The sequence below is a fragment of the Eschscholzia californica genome, unplaced genomic scaffold, assembly GCF_041429995.1.
Source record: "Eschscholzia californica isolate CP2 unplaced genomic scaffold, dmEscCali1.0.p SCAF_5, whole genome shotgun sequence".
Lineage (NCBI taxonomy): Eukaryota > Viridiplantae > Streptophyta > Magnoliopsida > Ranunculales > Papaveraceae > Eschscholzia > Eschscholzia californica.
In genome coordinates this window covers 3797348-3821561 of record NW_028238472.1, presented here as the reverse complement: position 1 = coordinate 3821561, position 24214 = coordinate 3797348, and the positions used below count along the sequence as shown (strand labels likewise).

The window sequence follows — 24214 nt, the reverse complement described above, 5'->3', positions numbered from 1 at the left end:
TGACGAGATTTCAATTCTTACAGTTGGTATATCAAAAATACGTTTCCAATTAGAGAAATGGACAACGACGTTTGCCAATGACCCATTCCGCTGGTTGAAAAAAGAAATTATTAAAGTTGTGGGCAATAGCCTGCCCATTGTCGCCACTAACCCATTTTTTCTGAAGTCAAGGGAAACATTTTCCATTAATAAGTGATAAAATCACAATGATACATGGATGATAATTCTTATTTCTCTCCGCTGAAAACTTCATGAGAGTTACATACCTTTAAATGCAAAGTGCCTCATGAAGGAAAAGAAATTGGACTAGACACAGACACAATGATCCTAAAGATCGAGAAAAAAAGACCCTAAAGGCCGACAAAAAGATCCTAAAGATCGTGAAAAGAGACCTTAAAGGTCGGACAAAATAACTGGAGAAAATTAAAAGAAACCACCGCCGCCGTCACCGGAAAACCGTCGTCATCACCGGAAAACCGCCTCCGTCACCGGAAAACCGCCGACACTGCTAGCAATCATTGACCTGACGAAGAAGCCACCCTGTGGCAAACCACAAAATCACCATCTTCTCATTCAATAAGACATACGTCAAACATCACCATTAACACCACCACCACCATTGTTAAACAAATCTCTTTGTTCCACCACCACTCCATCTGTTGATGCTTTGTTTTTTCGAACCGTAGAAGAGAAATAGATATATTCAAGTATGATTGAGGACTTCCAAACATCTATACAACCATATTAAAACCCTAGTTCCTCACCAACCTCAAACCCTAGTTTTAGATCCACTGCTTTTCCCTTTTCTTTTCCTCAGATCAAACCATCCTTATATCCTTCTTTAAAGCCTATCTGAAAGTGGGATTCTTCTAGATTTAGTGAAGGATCATATATGTGTTCTGCTTGAGTTGGATCCAGAGATAGATTTTCCATAATTCCCCATTTTCGAGTGAGAGAGAGATCGCTAGGTGCCAACGGGCCGTGCCGATACGGAAACGGACCGGCACGACCCGTTTATTTGAGGACACGGAACGGCACGGAACGGTCCGTTCCGTGCCGACCCGTCACGGGTCTGGCGTGCCGTGTCGGGGCTGGGATTTTAGAGCCCCGTACCCGTTAAACACGGCCCATTAGACACGCAGGAACGACACGAAACGGATCGTACACGGCACGGCCCGTGGGCACGGAACGGAAACGGCAACAACGACACGCTAGCAACGACCCAATTTAGTTATTTAAATTTTTAAGAATTACTTAGGGTGTACTAATATTCTAATGTGTTTACAAATTGTTAGATTTTCATGACAACTACTTTATATTACAAAAAGAAAAAACATTAAAAAAAAGTAATACTTGAATTAAAAAAAAAAGTAATACTTAAAAAAAAAAAGTAATACTTGAATTTAACAAATACTTGAATTTAACAAAAGAGGTTTTACTTTATATTTTTAAATTAGATTTTTTTTTTTTTGAAACAAACTAAAATTTTTTTTTCAAAAAAATAAACAAATAAAGTGGTAAAGATAGTCCCACACCTAAACCACAAAATATAAAGTAAATGTGGAGAATCTTTATACAACTATTTTCCAATAAAATAAACAAAGATATGACATAAACTCTAAAGTTTTTGTACATCACAATTTTTTACTTGAAAAAAAAATGTAATGTTTCTTTTATTACTTTTTTTTGACAAGTAAAAAAAATATTTATGAATGGGTCGGAGCCACGAGAACGTCACGGAACGGCCACGAGAACGACTACGGAAAGCCACGGAAACGGCCAGAAATGCAACGGAAACGCCACGGGAACGGCTGGGCCGTTTCTGTGCCCAGACCTTTGTGGTCTGGGCACGGCACGGCCCGTTGGCCACCACTAGCTAGGTCCTCGATTTAGGCTTATAGGCCCATACTAGTAACAAAAACAAAATTATTTATGATACATAAACTTTAAAAGGATCCGGCGAGGGGAAAACCCTTCGCGGGAGAAGCCACGACGATCTCTGAGTTTTCTCAAAAACGGTTATAGCCACTAACCCATTATGACGACCCTATCAACCTATCACGTGAATAAGAAAGAAAACACGAGAAACATTTTGAAAGGAAAGATAAAAAAAAAAGTAACAGTTACATCTTGAGTTCTTGACTACCAAATTGGGGTCCTCGACTTTCAACAAAAAAAAAAAAATTGGGGTCCTCGAAAAATATGAGAGGCCAAACTTCCCATTTGTCACAAATTGGGGACTAAATTGAAATTAACCAAAACTTCTCAATATCCAACGCAATCGAATACAAAACACACAAGAGAGGTTAAAATTCCCGGGAATACAGAGCAGATCGCCTGAGGTCAGTTTCTCTCTTTAGGGTTAGGGTTTCAGAATTTTCTATTCTTCAATTTCATGTTTTAATTTCGTATTCCAAATCTCACCACCAAAATTCGGATCTTCATATAAAAAAGTTCATATCTTCGCAGATCGTGTGGGCGAGTTTCTTACCTTCCTTCCAATTCTTGTTCAATTTCGAACAGTGATTTCGAAAGAACTGTGTGATCTATCAATGGGTTTTTTGTTTACAACCCTAATTTTCCTTGCTGTGGGCGTATTGGTTTCTTTATTGGCCAGAATATGCTGTAACAGAGGACCATCTACTAATCTGTATGTGTTTCTCTCTCTCTCTCTAACTATTTATTTCTCTCTTCCAAAATGTTGTAATTATCTAGTTTATTAGGTTAGATGGAGTCAATTGATAGTGATCGATGATCTTTAAGGTACTAATTTTGTTTGATTTTAGGAATCTTAGTGAAACTATCTTAGTTATGTTGAATTGTTAATCCTTATCAAGGAAGGATAAATCTTATTTGGGCACAATATAAAATAACAATTAGTGATCAAGTTTTTTCTTTTTTGAAGAAATTTTAGCTACCCATTGAAGGATTTTGTTAGATTATAAGTTTTGTAGATGAGTTTTGTTCTTATTTTGGTCAACTTGGGAAAATGTTCATGTGAGAATAGTCCCACATGGGAGAAGGGTGATCTAGTAACCAAGAATATAATGTCCAGTACCCTCCGCTTACAGGCAATTGGTTTTGAGTTGGATGACCACAAACTTAACGCAATTGGTGATACCTCATATTCTTCGTTTTGTCACAATGAATTGTACAATCTAAAAGCGAAGTAATTTATACGATTGAACATAAGTCACTGACTCGCAATTCATTCAGCCTTTCCCAGTGCGTCTTTATTAAGCCGATTTAGTTCAGGGATGTTTTCACTTCTCCATACTTACTGCAAGCCAGACTGGATCTTTACGTGGGTTATTCATTTGCCAATTTTGCAATCATGTTTCTACTTTCCGTAGTAAATCCTGGGACAGAACTTCCCCGCGTAATCTTTAAACCATGACTATAGCTTTAAAGATATTGAACTTACAGTATGCTGTTCATGTTTAATGCGAAAAATTCAATTGTATCATCCCTCTCATAACTTTTTGAGTTTTGAATGTTGTTGATTGTGTTTTCATGTAATCTTGTTAGTTTTAGTTTGATAAGAATTAAAGATTAAGGTTGTTTTGCTCGCCTCAACAAAAACTCCGGCAGTATGGAAATTTGCCTTTACCAAGAAACGTTAACATTGTTGTTTGTTAATACTGGTTTCTGCGAATAATTTTATAGTGATTTGACATATCATTGCTCTAAAACCGTACAGTTTAGGCGTGTTTCATGGATCATATCACGTGAATTTATCTTCTTATTTATGTTTCAATACTTGAAGATTGCACTAAAGTTGGGTGAATAATAATCGTATGAATTATGTAGAACCGTTCTATTATATATATATATATATATATATATATATATATATTCTATTTTCATCTGGAGTAACTCGTATTTTTGTTGCAGGTTCCACCTAACACTGATTACCACGGCAACAGTTTGCTGCTGGATGATGTAAGTATCTTATTTGCTTGAAAATGCTCAACTTCCAAAGATTTTCAGACAATTCAAAATTAGTTCAACTTGATTAAACACTTCTGATCCCCAAATGCTAATCTTTATCGTAAGGCTACTATCTGCTGACTGCTGACTCCCTTATGAAAATTATAATGTCAGACAAGAAGTAAATACTAGGAAAATGTTTGCTGAAAGCATTCTTAGAATAACAGGACACTTTTTTTTTGACATTGCACAGCTAATTCATGCTTGAGTTCATACCACATTCTATTAAGTTCCTTCTGACTCGTGAGAATCGTTATATTAAGTATTGTCTAGGTGTTTTCCATTGGTATGTACTCAACTGCCAACTAGTACACTCGTTTCAGTCCCTAATCTGTGGATATGCTTGATTATCTGATTAATCTTTCATACTAACTTGGCCTTCTAAGTTCGAATTTCTTGTTATGTTTTTGGATTATTCTGTTGATATTGTCGTGCATTGTAAGTGATGTTCCGTAACTTTAAATGTCAGCGACTTGTGGTTCTTGTGAGGTGGAAATTTTACTGTTTAGGGATATATATCATCAGTATGAGCAATTCAATCACGATATGGTTTATGTAACCAACATTTGATCTGATTCTCGTATTACCCGTGCAAAACATTCGTTCTTTTGGCAGATAAATAGTTTGTAGGATGGGGATTTGGGACACTTACACTAACTGCTTTCTAACGGAAAAACATATTCTTTGTATTTCGAATGCCTTATCGATCTTACTATCAGTTATATTAAGATAATTTTACGAGTGTTTGATGTCTGGTAACAACACGTTCCGTTCATGATAATATTTTTACCTTAAGGCCATCTCATACATTAATGTTTTTTGTTTTTTAATGTTTTGTTTGTTCTTCTTAGGTGGGCGATCGTGTATCTTGCACAGATGAATCCGTTAATCGTTCCAATCCTCAGTGAAGAATGAGATGCTTCTCCGTGGGAAGACGATGTAGTTGAAACCCTTTTGGTAGATCAACACTGTATTTTATTTTATTTACTGGAATATACATTATTCCACTTCTATTCATTTTGGTTTGTGAGTCTCCCCAGCAATGTGAATTTGGGGAACAAAGTTAGATATTTATTAAGACTTGAATAAAAGACGCGCACATGTCGATGAGAAGATATTCAAATATAGCTCAAGGGCATGGTTTTCCCACCCAAGCTTACAGGAAAGACCAGGAGGCTTCCTTAGCAGAAGGAAATCCACATCTAATTTATGGTGCACCCTCTAGTTCCATAACCAACTTCCATATTTTGTTGGAAGTACTTTGCTTTTTTAGGGCGAACTCAGTCGAATTAGAGGCATTGGAGTTCGACTTGGTTTCATGTTTTCACTTACGCTTTGACGTAGATGTGTAGACAGGTTGTAATCTGTTGGACCGTCATCCTTAATCTAAAGGGAGGAAGCCGAAAGAGTGTCAACTAGCGCTTTAGTAAGTTACTGAAACCCGGGGCAGTCCCCAAATCAATATCGGGATTGAGAGTAACTTAAAAGGAGTTGTTGATGTGACCAGAGTTGTGATCTTAAAACAATCTCTTGTAATTGATCATTTTTTACATGCCTACTATTCTAGTTCTAAATAACAATCTTAAACACCTTACCTAATTCATAAACACAAGAAGAAAGACATCTCAGGTGAAGGAGTGAAGGATAAATTGCTCTCAGCCTCTCACCAAATAACTCGAACAAAGATGACAGCAGAGGACCAGCATCCATATCCTCCTTCCATGCTTGAGTTAGAACAGCGGATTTCTGTGAAACCCGACCACCATTTTTCTTTTCTATTCTGCTTCTGTTGTTGTTTCCAATGCCACCAGCAATGGTCTGGTTCAGTATCAATCGGGATGACGATGATGATGCTGCACCCATTATTGACTACCCTGTCGAAGAAAATCCGTCTACGTGCATGTCCGTTTGCAATGAACGTATTGAGCTATCAGTTGCTAGTCTCTTTAGAGGCGGTTGCTGCATCAAAATTGTCCATGCTTGCTTTTCGTTTATCTTAATTGAATTGAAAGAAGAATTAAAAATCACAGATTGGCATTGTAGGATTTGTAGTTGCAACCCTTAGTTAGATTGGTCTTCCATACTGTATGAGTTGGTGGGGATAGCAAAGCTGGGGACAATTTCAGCCTGTCATACACACACCGACCTGCTGCACACTGGAAATTTTCTCTTTGTCAGTAGCTATTTCAGGCAACGTATCTGAAGTGTGTTCAAAAACAATAGATGAGAAAAACTGACCAGGAGAGCCCCATCATATACACGCCATGCGTCATGCATCTCTATCTCATTCTTTTGCTTCTGAAGAAGCATCTCAGGTTCGAGAAGTTTTAGATAAGCCTCAAGATTTGGAAGTATCAGAAGACGTACCTACAAAGTTAAGATACACCAATAATTGGTAAGAAAACGATAACTGAAAAAAGAAATTAGAAACTGCGCATACCCAACAAAAACAAAAGACTAAAATTACCCCATACTCGTCCAAGACGCATTGTGACTAAAATTACCCCATACTCGAGTCCGTCGTAGACCCTTGGATTCAGTTTAAAATCTAAATCTTATGTTTAAGTAACCAAACGTCGTTACAATCTTATGAAGTCGTTGTTATTTCACTCTACCGTCTGAAATTGGGGAACCCTCTCTCTCTCTTTAATCTTCTCTCAAACTTCATATTCTAGGGTTTCACTACAACATAGATTTGCTTTCTGCTCTAAGCTTTTTGAACCCTAGTTTAATTGTCTCTTGATTTTCAGCTAGTCTAGGGTTTGAGGTTGTGAAATACTCCTATATAGAAAATGTCTTTTGATCTAATATTAAAATCGTCTTGCGGTGGATGTGGATCGACTACGGATTTATATGGAAGTAATTGCAAACATATGACACTCTGCTTGAATTGTGGGAAGAAGATGGTTCAGAATCATGCTAAGTGCTATGACTGTGGTTCTCAAATTACCAATTTGATTAGGGTTTGTTAAACTTTCTTGCTTTTCTTTCATGGGTTTAGATTCTGTTATCTCAATTTGATTCTGCTAGGATGAATTCAACCCAAGTTAGGTTAGCTAAATTTTTGCATCTTTCTGTCTTAATTCCTTGATATAATACTTCATAATGCTCAAATTCTGGTGTTCTGATAGATTTCTAGTTATTCAAATTAGGGATTGGTAGTTTTGGTCATCAACTTATTGCATATTAAAATTGCAAAGCTGTTTTTTTTTTTATTTTGTTTTGTCTGTGAAAGTTGGCCTTTCTCTAGTTTCGCTTTCTGATTCTATGATTGAAGTTATACTGGTTGTTGTTTGATGGTAGGAGTATAATGTTCGATCATCTACTGCCAGCGAAAAGAACTATTTCATTGGGAGATTTGTCTCAGGACTGCCTAGTTTTTCTAAGAAGAAAAATGCTGAGAGTAAATGGTCTATGCAGAAAGATGGACTTCAAGGTCGCCAAGTTACTGATACCTTGCGGGTACTTATTCTTTTTCTTTGTGGTCTTCGTGTACTAGCTTTCGAGTCTTGACAGTTTTACTGTTTGAAGATTGTATGTGAAATAACTCTGTTTTAAGTATTTGTTGTGTTGTGCTCATTTTACTTAATGGTTGTCAGAAACGAGAAGATGTGTTAAAAGAATTGAAGTTAGATGGTTAGGATTATTTTTGGAATTGTTGGAGAAGAGAGATGCCATGAAGTTCCATTTTCACATTTGTAAGCGAATGAAGTGAGAATAGTATGAATTATGAGAACCTTTTTCATATGTGGTTGGTTCTACACTCTATGTGATCTATTACAAAAGAAACCTGCGTATCCAGGTAATTGTATATTATTCTTTTTCCCGTAACTAACTTGCCTCGGTGCTGGAAATCATTAAATAGGAGAAGTTCAAGAATAAGCCTTGGCTTCTAGAAGATGAGGTGGTTCAACTTCAATATCACGGTCCTCTTGAGGGTGCACAATCTGCATGCTATTATTTACTAATGATGCAAGGAAAGGAGTTTGTTGCTATTCCTGCTGGTTCCTGGTATGTATAACTTAACGTATGCTACATATCTTATGTTGGACTTTTTCTTCTTGTTGCTTATTTCGTGCCAAATTGATTGCTTCAACTTAGCATTATTTGTTAGTTTGTAACGTTTCAATATTAAATTTTATGTCGAAGTAACCTGTGTAATTTGTAAATTATTAGGTACAACTTTAACAAAGTTGCGCAGTACAAGCAACTTACATTGGAGGAAGCGGAAGAGAAGATGAAGAATAGAAGGAAGACTGCAGATGGATATCAAAGATGGATTATGAAAGCTGCAAATAATGGACCTGCTGCATTTGGTGAAACAGAGAAGATTGATGAAAAAGAAACAGCTGGTTCTACTTCAAGAGGAGGACGTAAAAAAGCAACTGGTGACGATGATGAAGGCCATGCCTCTGATAAGGGAGAGGAAGATGAAGAAGAGGAAGAGGCAAGGAAAAGTAGACTGGGACTTAATAAAAAAGGTGGTGACGATGATGAAGAGGGTCCAAGAGGAGGTGATCTTGATTGGGATGATGATGATGTTGAGAAGGGTGAGAATCAACTTTTAATTAAGATAATTGTTGTGGTTGTTGTTCATTGCAAGCAATTTGGTGGTCCTTGATACTTCATTTCGTGCTGTAAACAAGATTCATTTTTGTCCTACAAGTACAACGCTATTGTAGTCTTCTCTCAATAGCACAAACTCGTTCACCCAAATTTCATTACTTGTCCTATTCTAGCAGTTCTGTAGATACAAGTTCAGCCATGCTTCTGCTTGCCTTCTTCAGTAATTCCATGTTGTCAGGTTTTATTTTCAATTAACTTGAGTGTCTTTAGCCAAGGGGAACCGTTGCTTTTGTCGAACTTCTATGTTGCTATTTTGTTTATTTGTTTGCATACATGTTATGTTTGACTACTTCTCAATGTTATAATAAGCTTGTAACCATGCATAATCTTTGACGATGGTCGTCTTCACATTTTAGCGTCTTGGTAGTCTCTTAAGCGACAAACTTGGTTTCTTTTTTAGGCCTCCCCGTTTCGATGTTATCATTAGCTCATATCCATGCATAAATACTGCACTTCTGATTACTTGATAATCAGTAGAATAAAATTCTGTTTCTGAGGGAGTTGTATGTCTAATTTTCTTGTTCTTGTTGCGTCACAGGTGATGATTGGGAACATGAAGAAATTTTCACAGATGATGACGAAGCTGTAGGAAATGATCCTGAAGAAAGAGAGGATTTGGCTCCAGAAGTGCCAGCTCCTCCAGAAATTAAACAGGTTTATTTCCATTACAAGTCTATCATGCATTCTTTTAACAGATCACTTACTAAATTCTTAGATATACAGAATGGTCACCTTGGCCTATTGGGGTCGTAAACCATCCACGGATCCCAAAACATTTTTGATGAGATGTATTACTTGTAAGCTACTTTTCTTAAAGTGATTATTTACTTTGATTGTGATGTAACCTGTGGAAAGAATGGACTACCCACTATACTCACCGTAACTCTATATTGCATATTCCAAGAGAATGTGGAAAACTGTATATATTGGATTTGACGTCTTACAAAAGGTATTATAAGCAATTCTCCCTTTGATGTTTGTCAAAAATGGAAGGTGATTTTGTTCTTTCTAGGGTTCTGTAGTCAGATTAGGAAGTTGTGAGTTTATTGAACAGTTAGTAGGAAGTACATAATAATTTCGTGTGGGAAATACAAATTTGTCTTCTGAGTCTGCAACTTAAAGTGGTGCAACGGGAGCAATTTGAGTTGTGCCAACGGTAAGCAAACTCATAGTCTTTCTGTTTGAGGAAATCTGGTGGTTTGTATTGTCTATATCTTCTAGTCTTGTGTCATTATATAAGTGGTTTAAACCAGCCATTACTTGCTTTTGGAAAACAAAAACCAGTCGATGACTCGATAAATCTTGTGCTGTTACTGTCGATTTCTTTAACTATCTGGATATGTGCATGATGTTATATATTATAACTTTGTTTTCATGGAACTGTTATGTTCATGTATCATGTCGTTTGAGGACATCAGCATTAGATATGTTTTTTTTACTGGATATTAAGTGTGCCCATCATATCCTATCACCTGCTTGCAGGATGAAGAGGATGAAGATGAGACCAATGAAGAGGAGGGTGGTGGATTGAGTAAATCAGGAAAGGAGTTAAAGAAACTACTTGGACGAACAGCTGGAATGAATGATTCAGACGCCGAAGATGAGGACGATGATGATGATGTAAGCTCGTTTAATATACCCATGAATAATTGTTCACAAAATATGACTTTCATATCGAACAAACGAAAGCAAATAAAAAGATATGAAATTTAGAAACCACATTTCATATATACAGTTTTTTGCTTACACTTTGATTTGTTGTCCTGTCTATTGGATGTATTAGGATGATGATACGAGCATGTCACCTGTACTTGCCCCGAAAAAGAAGGATGGACCAAAAGAAGAACCTGTTGACAATAGTCCATTGAAAACACCTGCTGGAAATGCTAAAACTCCATCTACTTCCAAATCAGCCAAGTCAAAGAGAAAATCAAGTGGTGATGATGGTAAAGTTGGATCAACTAAAAAGGTCAAGACGGAAAATGTAAGTTACTGCTTGTTAACAAACTGAAATTACGTTTCCTCCCTAAAGTCTTACTGAAATTACGTTTCCTCCCTAAAGTCTTCTTGACCACATACTCGTCGACTCATTTTTAAATTCTCTGATTTAATATCTATTGCTCTTTTGGCTGGCCAACAGATTTAACATTTTTTGCCTTTTCAGGAATCAAAATCTTCTGTCAAAGATGGAACTGCAGCTACTGCCAAAGGTACAAGCGCTGCTTCAAAAGGTTCATCCTCGTCATCAACAAAAACTACTCCCGCCGCAACGTCTACTGCTCCTGTTACAGAGGAGGAAATCCGGGCTGTTTTGTTGCAAAAGGCTAAAGTGACAACACAAGATCTTGTCGCGAAGTTTAGGTCAAGACTCAAGTCACCTGAGGTATGCTTTTCCTTAATTTTTCCAGTAAATGATCATCCTACTCTCCTGGTCGGGTGTATTAAGTACAACTGTACAAGTACTTAGCAATTAAGGTTACTTTCTTTTGTCTACACTTTTAAAAAACAAAGTAAAATAAGCTTGCAATTAACACCTCTTGATCAAACGTGGTGTAGCTGAGAAAATTTGTGTAACTTTAATCTTATCTTCTTGCTCAAAGTGTAGACTAGTCCTATGCTTTTTCCCGAGGTAAGCAATCGCGTACTTAGTGCGGATTTATGCTGAATTATTGATATGAATATGAGATCGACGAGTGAGACCAACCTTAGCAAACCCATTCCTAGCTCACTAGTAACTACAATTAGGAGTTATTTCACAAATATTAAACAGTTTAGTGATTGTTAGCTTCCGTCAATCAGTTTACATCAACTACGTTTATAAAGGGTAAAAGAAGAGATGGTGGAAAGGTAGTAGTTTTGCGAGTAACCCAATTTACTGTTACTATAAAGGCTTTAAGTATTTTCAAGTATCTCTAGATGTGTTATCAGTTTCTTTCTTTTGGATCGAATGTAATAAGTTAATTCCCAAGTAACACCGTCTATATTGTTGCAGGACAAAACGGCTTTTGCTGCAATACTGAGGCGAATATCAAAAATACAAAAGACAAATGGAGCTAGCTATGTGGTGTTGAGAGAGAAATAAGACTACAGTCAGCACACAGATATAAGCTTCTTGAACGGCTCTCTCTTGGGCTAAGCAAAGAAATACATCATATAAGGATCGATTGAGGTACCAAAAACAGTGAAACAAGATTCTATGTTAAGGTTTGCTCTTGTAGGAAGATTAGAAGAAACCATGGTCGTACTTGTTTGTTTGGAAGAGAAAACTGTTCTTTGCCCCAAAGCGTTGAGTTTATAACAGTAACAAGAGAAGTACAAATGACTGAATTTGAGGTAGATTCGGTCTGATAACTCAGGAAAAACTTAAACAAGAACTATACTTACTAGATACATCTTGATTTTTACCTTGTTGTGGAAAGTACTCGTGTTGTATGTTGGCAATCATAAATCTATCTCAAGGATGTTGGTAAAATTGTCTAGTCGGTACCAGGTATTTAGCTAGTACTATATTTTGGTGATTTTGCGTACGTCTAGAAGAGTGTCTTTTCTTTTCAAGGACATTTTCAAAATGGTTGGGAGAAATGTCCGAGGTCCCGTTTCATGAGTCGTAAGGGCGCGAAAGCCCATGGTTGCTTGATGTAGGGCTGAACTCGAACTTGGGGCATTGGGATGGAGTTTTTGTATGTGACCGATTTCATCTCATCTGACTACTGTAAATTTTTGTACTTGATCCAGCTTGTTAACATCTTAATAACCCATGGGTATTTGGCCTGATTTGATTTCTACTCATTTCATGTACATGCAATGATTTTTGGGTTTTCGTTTTTTTTTTTTTTCAAAATTTGGGTGTTGGCTTTTACCATTGTGGGAAAAAGGATGCAGCAAATTACCAGTTTAGCCATGCTTTCTTAAGTAATAGTAGTTGATGAATAACAAGGGGGGTCAAACTTGAATATGGAAAAATAAGGGATTAGGTAAAAAGTCCGAGATGAAATAGGGATTTGCCTGCTAAGCTGTAAATTTCAAAAGAAAGCATCTTTAGCTCAAATATAAGTTTTATCTGTGTAACTCTTAATTTCCATCCTCACCTCTATCACCACAACTTCCGACCATGGCCATCACACTTCTAACCCCCGCCCACCAGCACAACCGCAACCTTATTTTCCTCTGTTCCTCTCCTTCGAAAACGATGAGACAGAGAACAAGATATAGCTGGCCGGCCACTATTACATAATATGTATCATATTACCTTTCAAGTAGAAGATTGACACGCTGGCCGGCCACTATTACATAATATGTATCATATTACCTTTCAAGTAGAAGATTGACACTCCGATGATTGTGAACCTTTGTTCTATAATAGCTGCTGCTCCTTTTGTATGGCACAATATGCTTGGACACCCTTCTAAGTTCTAACTGACATGCATCTTCTGTCAAGAAATACACAAAACCGAGCTAAGATAAAAAAAAAAAGGGTGGGGCGCCTTTGGAGTCCTTGGACTGCTCCAATCCGTGGACTTCGAATTGCTCAGTCCAGAGTCCACGGAGAGTGCGAAGAGAGGGATTTGACCGAGAGCAAAAGGATCAAACGCCTTTAGAAGGACCGTTTGAGAACTCTGAACATTGGGGGGCTGCAACAAATAAATTTTTGTCAATACGAATATATACTACTAATTTTTTAGACAATAATTTTCGTAAATAACTTACTACTTAAACAACCATTCTGACAACTTTTCAGATTTGATTCTTTTTAAATCGATATATGAAATGAAATTTGTTCTGAAGTCATAAGAAGTTATTCTCGAATATATATATTGTTGACTTTCGACATATAATGAGAGAGTATATGCTCTCCTAGTTCCAAAAATAAAATAAAGTGAATTAATAGAATAGTTTGTATATTATGTTGAGCTAGAATAACCTATATATCCTTCACGTCTAATGTTTGGTCTACTCAAACATCGTATATAAATACTAAGGATAATAATTATATACAGACGGATAAAAGGTTTTTCAATTATTTTTTTATACATTACATTCTTGGATGTCTCTTAATTTTTTCGACCTTTACAAAACGGCCCTAACCCTAATTCGATTTAAATAAATTTTATTGTGATGATAAGCATGTAATCGGCTTGAACATAGACGCGAATCAAGTCAGATTCATTATGCTTCAACATTATGCATGTAATGCATCAAATTTCATCACTCTTACTTACACAATTATCAATTTAAAACCATAACAAAAACACTTATTAATCTTACCAATTGAACCTAGACATAGTTCAACAAAAAAAAAAAATTGAACCTAGACATAAATAAATCCCCATTCATTGCCCTTGTGTCAGTATTGAAACATCAAAAATCACCTTAATTTTTGTTATTCACTTTGTTTTATTTTCGGTCTAGGTTCACTATCATCAAAACATGAATGAGAGTTGTTGAATCCGTTTAAGTGTAAGACAAAGTTTTGATTTTAAGCGGTTGTATTATTATTGTTTGATATATAATATCCCACATGGCAACATAAATACAACATAAAAAGAAAATGTAGTTTATCTGCGGTATATAAGATGTGCCACAACATCTATGCTCACATGGTATTACTGTAACATCTTTATTCGCAATGACTCTTGTGAATGTCCGACTTAATCTTATTTCAAATCTATTTTTATGCATATGGACTGTTCGTATTCAGACAAATTAAACGAGTCCGTTCAAGTTTATTCTAGTTATTTATAAAAATAAATAAATTTGCATTTAATTTATTTTAGGGTTATTTCCCATATGGCCCCCTACTTTGTGACCAGCTTCCCGCCTGGCCCCCCACTTTACGAGAAATATCCATATGGCCCCCTTCCGTTATAACACCGTTACTCTCTCTCTTCCATTTCTTTTCTCTCTCCTCCAATATGTTTTCTCTCTCTGCCACCTCGTCAAAACCAGCCACCTCATCACCTTCTCCGGCGAGGTCGCCGGCCGGCCAAATTTCCGGCCGGCGACCTTCAAATATATAAAAAAAAAAAATTTCTTTTTTTCTCTCTCTCTCTAAAAAAAAAAAAACATTTTTTTTAAATTCTCTCTCCTCCCTCTCTTCTTCTTCTTCTTCTTCTTCTCTCTCTCTTCTTCTTCTTTCTCTGTTCAGAACAGATCTGTTCAGTTCTGAACAGAACAGATTCTGTTCTGTTCTGAACAGAACAGTCTGTTCGACCTCCGGCGACTACGCCGGAGGTCGAGAGAGAGAGAATAGAGAGAGGGGGGAAAGAGAGAGAGAAAGAAGAAGAAGAGAGAGAAAAGAGAAAGAATTTAGAGAGAGAATTTAAAAGAAAAGAGAAAGAATTTAAAAATTAATTTTTTTTTTTTTTTAGAGAGAGAGAGAGAAGAGAGAGAAAAAAAAGAAATTTTTTTTTTTTTTTTTATATTTGAAGGTCGCCGGCCGGCGACCTTGCCGGAGAAGGTGATGAGGTGGCTGGTTTTGACGAGGTGGCAGAGAGAGAAAACATGTTGGAAGAGAGAGAAAAGAAATGGAAGAGAGAGAGTAACGGTGTTATAACGGAAGGGGGCTATATAGATATTTCTCGTAAAGTGGGGGCCAGGCGGGAAACTGGTCACAAAGTAGGGGGCTATATGGGAAATAACCCTTTATTTTAAGTGATTACTCGAAATTTAATGTGTGAAACCATTTAGATTCACACAAATCTTTTTCTCCATTTGAATAAACTTATAAAATTACTCCTTCTTATATGATTTTCTCTCTCTTCATTACTAGTATTTGCCATCACATCATGATGACATGACAACCCCATCCATTTAATATCATCCATCCATCCATCAATCTAAACCCAACCAAATTTCTCTATATAAACTCACGTTTGTCTATCAATCTTTTCCTGAGAAAATGAAACTTTTCCTGAGAAAATAGGAAAGAAATCAAAATCCCAAATAAATCAGAAAGAATGGAAAAGAAGAGTTCAATTAGATTCAAAAGAATTTCAGAAGCTTTTGATGAAGAAGCTAGGGCACGTATTTGTGAGAGTAGTGGAAGTGAGCATTCATCATCAGCTTCAGAAGAAGACTCTTCCTCTCTTGATCTCTCTGATCTAGTTCATTCATTTCTAGAGAGAGAAAACGATAATCATCAACAACAACAACAACAAGAAGATGAAGAAGAAGAAAGTAGTAAGAAGAGAGAGAAAATAGAAAATACTAACAATTTTGATTCAGAGAGAAAACATTTGTTACAGAGCTTGTTAGGTTTTAATGGATTCAACGAAGATGAAGATGAAGATGGTGAGATTAAGAGAAGGATTCGCGATGAAACTGAGTTAGCTTGCCGATTTATCGGAACTGATGATACTTCTTCCGATCGATTTAAACGAAGATTGATGACTCGATTACGTGAAAGAGGTTTTGATTCAGGTAAAATATTTAATCAATTCAGCAAACTAGGGCGTACAAGCACACTATTTACCCTAGTGCTGCGTACGTTAGCACTTATATTTAGCAAAATGCGCACCTCATAGCGTACATTAGCATAAACCCTTATTGTCTTCGAATTTTCAGGTCTTTGCAAATCAAGGTGGGAAAAAACAGGTCGATTTCCAGCCGGTACATTCGAATACGTGGACGTAATTGTCGCCAGAAACCGTTACGTAGTTCAAGTATCACTCGCCGGAGAATTCACAATTGCTAGACCAAGTAATCGTTACGTCTCATTACTTCAAATTTTCCCCCAAATCTTTGTTGGAAAACCAGAAAAACTCAAGCAAATTTTGAGGCTAATGTGCGCTGCTAGTAATGAGTCGTTGAAAAGTAATGACATTCTTATCCCTCCATGGAGAAGAAACGGTTATATGCAAGCAAAATGGTTAGGTTCATATAAAAGAACAACAAATTCTAGTTCCGGTAAGATTGTGTCGGATTCCGGTGAGAAGTGCTCGGTGGTGGGTTTTGAAACACCACAATTGTCAATGAAGTTTAATAATTGTAGGGGTGGTGTTGATCAATTTGAGAAGAGGAAGAAGGTGGTGGGGGGTTTGAAAGTTGGTAAATTATCTCAAGCTTTGAATGGCATGTAGATGTAATTTAGTTGGTTAGTTTGGGCGAAAAGATTATAGTTATAATCATAGTCCACATAATCCAGACTAGCTTGGGTAGACGTGCAAGATTTAGCGAGACAAATTAATCTCACTTTTCTCTCTAAATCCTACAGTTCCACATAAATTAGTTGGAATTCTGCGACCTCATAGTTAGGTTGGATCAGTTTTGGCAGACAAAGTGGTTTAGTTTTGTACAAAATTATGTCTGATTCTGGCACGAAGCTCGGTGTTTAGTTTTGGCTCGCCTCTGTCTTGGCTGCTGTTTTGTCATTGGAGAGGTGGTGGTGGTGGTGGTGATCAGTTTGAGAGGAAGGAGAGGGTGGTGGTGTTCGGAAGTTGGTAAATTAGCTCAAGAGTTGAGTGGCATTTAGTTGTAATTAAGGTGGTTATTTTGGGTAAAGGTAATGGAAGAAATGGATAATGTAAAATTGATTGGGACGGGTTTATGGGCCCGACAATTAGTATCTTAATATCAAAAGTAGAGCTGAGGTGTCTCCTATAGAATTTTGTGTTTATCCGGATAATATAAAATTTTCTTTATTTGGTGTAAATATGGGACCCCAATTATGTGTTTCGTATTATATTTTTTTCCATTTTTGAATTTTGACTCACTAAATTTTGACGGCCTTCTAACATAAAATAGTACTATAGCATAATTAAATTAAAAAGATAAAATATCACATAATTTTTGTGTATAAATGTCCCAAAAGAATCAAAGAAAAATCGAATTTTCGACAAAAAATGATGAAGTTAGTGCAGATGGCAACAAATTTGAATACACTTAAATTCAGACGTTTTTTCTAATGTATAAGGTACATTGACCTCTGGGCATGATGAATGTACATGAATTTAAACGTTATTTAAAGATCCACTTGGACAAATCAAATGTTAATGAATTTAGTTGTAGTAGTATTTTAAGGAATACTAGGAAAGAACTAAGAAACCTGAATGAGTTTTTTTTTTTGTCTGTTTTTCAGAGTATTAAAACTAAAATTTCTATAATTGTTTTACAATTTAGTTTTAACAAGTAAAGTTTCAACTTTATTTCTTTCTGCTAACGATTTTAAGTTATCTTTCTAAAATAAAAGAAAAAAAAAATTATGTCCACGTGAGTTCTGAAAAAATAAAAAGAAAGTTTGAAATGAAAAGGGAGGACAAAACGTACACATATGTATTATGGATAAGAGAAGAAGGAAGAATGTGAGTTGGCGCGGGAATGGGGGGGTGTGGGGGGCTATCTACTATCATTTTGACCATGGAAAATGGATAACGATTGCAAGACCAAAAGTTGTACATTAGCTTCTTGGTTGACTATTTATCTGGACGTATATGATCATTAGTTGTTCAATATCAGTATTTCGTGACAGTTGTATCATATTTGAAAAATAATTAGAAATATAAACAATGAGATCAATTAATAAGTTCAGAAGGATCTTTATATAATATTTTGCTATCGAATTAGATTTTACCGAAATATTAAACATATTTTTCAGAAGTCTTACAGAACGTTACTCGACTTATAAGTATACATGCAAAACAACATGTTCTACTAATGTCAGAAAGGTAATATCAACTACACATTTTGGAGAAAAGAGTTATCATTTAAATCTTTAGAATATCTAGTTTAGAAAATACTAAATTTGTTCATAATTTTGAGCATGTCCTTTAAAGAGCATGAGATGGTATAACTTATAAGTAAGAATAGTTTGTGAAAGGCCATGTACATATACCTTATTTTAATGGTAATAATATTGACCACTGAGGCATTGACATGGATAAGGGAGTCTAAATTTGGTCCTAAAGGATAAGATAACTTTCTTTTTGATAATGTGTAATAATAATGCACGGATAGAGATGATATAGGATATTTGGTAGATTGTATTGGTAAGAAAAATCTGTTTTGGTAAATTATATAGATAAATATAACCCAATTTGGCAAATTGTTTATTATTCTATGTTTTTTTTTTCGAACTGTTCGGCCATTGAAAATGACCACCAACTCTTGGATAACTTCAATGTCAATATTTACATGTGATAATTCAGATTTACGACTAATTCTTTCAAAAGTTTAAACGGATCAATTAAGAAGAAACTAAATTATCACTTAATGGAAATACACATTAGTTATATCTTAGGAATTGATAATTATATAATGAAATTTTATATGAAAAAATTAGGAGAATAAGAAATAGGGGATAGAAATCTAATGTGGCTTCCGATTATTGGAGCTTCTAATGATTCGTATCCACAAAAATTCCAATAGTGAGAAACCATATCGAATTTTTGTTTAGTGTCTGTTTGGAATTTGTTGTCCACTAGAACTGCTCGTATTATATGTGAATACGTTATTTTTGGAAGATATCAAAACACACACTTCATAAAAATATGTTGTTAACCGAAGTATTCAATTATATTTTCTTAATCTATCATTACAAAATTCTATTAGAAAATTAAATAATTTGGAGCACGTGAAAAAAATTTTAACTTCTATAAACTATCACTTTCATTATTAAATCAAGTTATTCAGTTAATCACTGAAAGATTAGGCACATGACTCGCACAAGTGACAGTTGAGTGGCTAATTCTTAATATTTGTGTTTTCATAATTCGATTGATCCAAATCTTATCTAAATCTGAATCATTCAAGTAGAAACAGAAAGAAAGTGATACTCCTCAGCGAAGGGTCGACTATCCCTCTCGGCAAGTCTCTCTCGAACCCGTAGTAGATAAAGAAAATAGAGATAAAAAAAAAATTGAAAGAGTTTTTTTAAGTGACTTACAGAGTCACTACAGTAGCAATAATAACACGATAACCGCTGGAATTAAACTTTTAACATAAATAGGTTTAAAGCCCAACTAAACTACTGTCCTAAAACTCAACGAATGAAATGGTCTAAATCTCGCCTAAACTACATTATTTATGTCTTTTAATAACTCAAGTTCAATAAACATAGATTCCACTTCATCTGAGAATGAACTTCGGACTTCGAGAATTTTAGAGTTTTTTCTTTAAGACATACATATATGATATACCTATTGAAAAAGATAGAGGTCACGACTTTTCAGTTTGTACAGATTAGAGACTGAAAATAATTCCAAGCACATGAAAAAAGTTTTAATTTTAATAACATGTTTATTCTTTGGCTACACCAGTAAATAATCCCAAGCACATGAAAAACGTTTTAATTTTAATAAACCATCACTTTCATAATTAAGTCAAATTGTATAACATTCACTTATAACTTTATTATAAAAACCCTGCACATGGGTAACAGCTAAGTTGGGCAACTCTGTTTTATTTTATGAGTACTACAAAGGTTATTTTTTCCCGAACGAAATTAAAATCAGTTTAAAGCGGGCGTAGCTTGTTAGACGCATATTAGCCCACAAACGTTTGACTCAAATGAACTAACACAAAATTTAAATCAAACAGTTGCATGTTAAACTCAAATCAACCAAAAAATGTTAGACTAAAACGAACTCAAAAGTCAGCTCAAATCAGACATTTTGCATGTTAGTTGTCGAGACATTTTGAGTTGCAGTATTAAAAATATAAATTAAGTAGTTAAATAAACTTTCGGCTAGTAGGTTAGTTGGACTTTAGATCACTAAGTTAATTGGACTTTAAATCCGTTTCTATAAAAATTAAAATTTGACGGTTATCGCACTTATCACATCTTATTATTGTTGTATCACTAGCATTACTATCGCTATCAATTTCCAAAAGAAAAAATAATAGGCAGAAAGAATTTCGCGACAACCATGTTATGCGCCCATAAAAAGTTCCAGACTCACGAAAAATACCCTTTCAGAATGATGTTTGAAGGTACAATAATAATTATTAAAATAGTTTCAAGATTTTTTGAGTTCTTGAAAAATCTCTTGCATGAACATAAACATTAACACTTGGATTAAAAAAATGGCAGAGAGCAAAATTTCTTCAGGAATTCATACTAACCTAATTTCTAAAACAGATGACTACAGGTTTTCTCTTCTCTCATGAAATTATACAGATTTCACCTTGTTTCTCAAGCTTCAGATTTTTGTTCAGTTTCTTCACCATTCACAGCTTCTGTAACACCAACTTCAGCTGGTCGTATTATTCGATCATGGAGCGTGTATCCCGGCTGCAAACACATAATAGACAAGCAATTCATCAACATGTCAAATTGTAACAACTACAGCTTGTTTAAGAACTAAGTAGTTGGGACCGGTCGAGCCACCAACAGAGTAACTGGTGGATGGGATTGGAATCAGGTATAGACCGAGCCAATCGTCCAGACGGAGCAAGAAACGGAGAACTTTGAAGAAAGAGGAGAGAGGTTCATCCCATTCAGAGACTTGTTGTACAACATCTACTATGATAATTTTGTAGCAATAGTTCTACTGAGACGATTACAAGTGGGGGACTGGGAACGTGGGCAAGCCGATGCCGTCTCCTACTACATGCCTTCAGAAGGAAAGACTCCTAATATAGAAGTTGTTTGAGTAATAGAGTGTACTTAATTTCATACCTTCAGAACTGCAGCAACAGTACCAGAAGGTTTAGAACCATCGGGTATTTGGAACAATGCGTGGTGCCTATTTGGATCGAATTGCTCGTTCAAAGGATCGAACTTCTCCACTCCAAACTTCCCAAACACCTGTGAAAATATCAACATTCAAGTCACTTATACAAAGAAGACTAAGTAAAGGGAGAAAAAGATTTATCTCGATATCATCAACAAATAGGAAGGACAACAAAACTGATTGGTGATTTTGTATTACATACCAAAGGTCCAAAGTACGAAAAGGAAATTCATTCAAATACCAACTCACAATTTTTACGAAAAGGTAGAAGAGAGATAGAGATAACTATAATTTGCTCTTTTTCACCAAATCACTCAAGAAAGATAGCCGACAATGAGTCACAAATCAACAGTGATTAAGAACCTCAAGATTATTCTCATAAGAGTAATCATGGAAAGAGAAACTGATAAGCTACACATTTACAGGTTTCAGGTGCTAATAGTTTCAAATCCATCTCAGGAATTGAAGCCTCTTTTGCTATAGCAAGAACTGTGAAAGCCAACAATAAAGTAGCAAACTCAAGCAGATACCTAAACCTAAAGACACCCACAAGATAACGGTGAAGGGCTCCTGAACGATTGCAACTCGTCGTTAAATGGGAAGGCAAGACTTTATGTTCCTTGTTGAAATTAATCGGTTCAATGGCAAAAAATATGGGATAAACCCAAATAGCCTTCTACAAGATATCATCTGTGAGGTACTACGTAAGAGGCGCACATAATCCAAGGTGAACGTGTTTCTAAAAGTAGATAGTAAGATTTCCCAAGTAGAACAGTGTTCTGCAACTATAATTTGGTCAAAGACATTCTGAGAAAACGAACAGTATTATGAGGTGAGTGCTATAGTTTAAAAGGCAAGAGAAATATATTACATCGGCGAGCTGTTTCTCGGTCATTTCAACACCTTCCAGAAGAGTTTTTAGGAGTGGTACAGCTCCAGCAGTATCTTTTGAGGTGTCGATTTTGGAAAAACTTTCTTTCACAACTGAAGAAGCTCTACCCAGATTATCTGCAACATCTAATAAACTTTTCGCAAAACTCTGCACCAAATTCGATGAAAGAATATCTTCAGAATTCAATCGACAACATCAAGAATTTTAATAGAAAATCTGAAAGATTTAAGTATTATATACATTCAATGATTCAACCACGATTCTTACCTGTATGGCAAACTTTTTGGAGTTCTCTGCATCTCGTTTTGTTCTCTCCATGACATTTTCAATTTCGGCATAACTCCTTAAGAATTTATCTTTCATCTTTTCCATCTCAGTCTGCTTCGCAGTCAGCAACTCTTCTTTTTCAGCAACAAGCTTTACCATATCATCCATGGATAGATCATCCTCCGAATCTGAATCACAAAATGTAGTTCGTTTAGTACATCTCCTTCTCTTTTTGATAGTCTGGGGTGTGGATTCATTTTGTTCAGAACTGAAACCTGATTTTTCCAAATTCTCCGCAGCTTTACCATCTTCATTTTCAGCTGGAGTGTTTCCCTCTTTATCAGCAGGTTCAGGGGACACAGATGACGAATACCAGAATCGCTGAGAAGATGTGGTATGGATAGCCAACTCGTGCCGTAATCCAGTACCCTGGAAGGCAACCCGCTGCATGAAAAATATGTAACTTCAGGAAAGACAATCTCATCCAAATATGTGTATGTATACATACTATTTTTTTATGTAGGCTAAACTTTGATCTAACAATTCAAATTAAACTCCAATAACTCAAAATTTCATACATAAAAACTAAGTCAAGGACTCAACATGGGATCAGGTTACCCACAATCCTGATCCGACCGCCCAAGGTACTTCGCTGTATTTCCGAAAGAACTACCTTAGACTGAAGTGAACACCCAATATGAGATTATGAGTGTCGGATCAGCACTATATATTGACAAGACTGAGAATCCATATTATATACGCAATGACAAACAAAAGGTCGAAAGTTAACTTCTAAAAGTAAATTTGATGGAGCTTGTGAGCAAGAAGGGTCTAGTTGAATGTTCAACTTTGGCAGTCGCAACGGGACCTCTACCTAAACTATTAGCCATCGACACGGGCTACACCTAGTGTATATATATATATATATGTACATTCCTATCTTCTTAATAAGAAAACGATGGAGAATTTCCTAGGGCAATGATTCAATTCCCGAATGTGTGCAAAAATCTCGATCTTTCAATTCGAAAATAAATATAGCTTTCTTAACTTTGGGGAGGAAACAGATATATTCATATACCCATTACTAGCTCATAAAATTCACACTTCCAGAAACCCTAATCACAAACCAATTGAAATATTGAATTATAAGCACATGAAACTTAATTAAACCCAGATAAACCACTCAAGTTCCATAAACATAAAACCTAAACCCTAACACAAACCTAAAGTCAGAGAAAAAGAAATGAACTTTTTAACATCACACACCATTAATACGATCAAATGATCATTCATAAAACTACATCAAACACAAAACCCTAGTTAAACCCTAACTTCTAATCCATAAAAAATGAAACTTTTTGAAAAAAAATTTACCTCATTTGTTGATAGAATAGAAGGACGAATAGAATGAAAATTGTTAGAAAGAATCTGTGGAAGTTCTTGTCGAGAAGAAATGATTTCGCGACAGTGATTCCATCCACTCTTCCTCGAGATCCGAGATAAAACCCTTGAAACCAACATCTCTGTAAATAAGTTTAGCGGCGCGAAGAAGAAATTTTGAGGAGAGAAGAAGTTTCTGGTTTTAATATTTCAGACGGTTTTTAATATATATATATATATATGGCGGAAAGTTTGTGCTTGGAGAAGAAGAAATCATTAGTTGGTAAAAAAATCTTTCTATAGTTGACCAAAATACCCCCACACTTATACATATAGTACTTCCGATTTCGTCAACGAAGGTATAAAGGTCCAGTATGTTCCGTCATACGAT

The 24214-nt window shown here is 35.7% G+C and overlaps 4 protein-coding genes across 6 annotated transcripts; 3 read left to right on the top strand and 1 right to left on the bottom strand.

Moving 5' to 3' along the window:
• Positions 1-2280: 2280 nt before the first annotated feature.
• LOC147536374 (V-type proton ATPase subunit e1-like) lies at positions 2281-5139 on the top strand. Its single transcript, XM_086643975.1, has 4 exons — positions 2281-2342; positions 2470-2650; positions 3895-3942; positions 4842-5139. Exons 2-4 carry the CDS (start codon positions 2553-2555, stop codon positions 4903-4905), a joined length of 210 nt encoding a protein of 69 aa, XP_086500101.1. The 5' UTR covers positions 2281-2342; positions 2470-2552; the 3' UTR covers positions 4906-5139.
• Positions 5140-5501: 362 nt separating this feature from the next.
• Positions 5502-12405, top strand: LOC147536373 (transcription initiation factor IIF subunit alpha-like). Of its 2 annotated transcripts, none has more exons than XM_086643974.1 (9): positions 5502-6953; positions 7294-7452; positions 7856-8001; positions 8167-8540; positions 9155-9270; positions 10099-10236; positions 10400-10600; positions 10781-10999; positions 11609-12405. In XM_086643974.1, the coding sequence occupies exons 1-9, from the start codon at positions 6783-6785 to the stop codon at positions 11696-11698; spliced, it is 1614 nt and encodes a 537-aa protein (XP_086500100.1). In that variant the 5' UTR covers positions 5502-6782; the 3' UTR covers positions 11699-12405. The 2 variants fall into 2 exon arrangements, 1 of the variants encoding a protein (XP_086500100.1); XR_015226126.1 differs by having other exon boundaries at positions 6446-6953; positions 10781-11215; positions 11266-12088.
• A 3055-nt stretch (positions 12406-15460) lies between these two features.
• On the top strand, positions 15461-17266 carry LOC147536372 (uncharacterized). Its single transcript, XM_086644072.1, has 2 exons — positions 15461-16035; positions 16180-17266. The coding sequence occupies exons 1-2, from the start codon at positions 15573-15575 to the stop codon at positions 16692-16694; spliced, it is 978 nt and encodes a 325-aa protein (XP_086500198.1). The 5' UTR covers positions 15461-15572; the 3' UTR covers positions 16695-17266.
• Positions 17267-20498: 3232 nt separating this feature from the next.
• Positions 20499-24124, bottom strand: LOC147536371 (grpE protein homolog 1, mitochondrial-like). 2 transcript variants are annotated; one of them, XM_086643723.1, is made up of 6 exons: positions 23818-24124; positions 22719-22887; positions 22444-22631; positions 22156-22323; positions 21230-21358; positions 20499-20842 (listed from the first exon to the last, which is right to left on the bottom strand). In XM_086643723.1, the coding sequence occupies exons 1-6, from the start codon at positions 23962-23964 to the stop codon at positions 20744-20746; spliced, it is 900 nt and encodes a 299-aa protein (XP_086499849.1). In that variant the 5' UTR covers positions 23965-24124; the 3' UTR covers positions 20499-20743. The 2 variants fall into 2 exon arrangements, with proteins under 2 accessions (XP_086499849.1, XP_086499848.1); XM_086643722.1 differs by having other exon boundaries at positions 22444-22887; positions 23818-24033.
• Between the last annotated feature and the right edge of the window lie 90 nt (positions 24125-24214).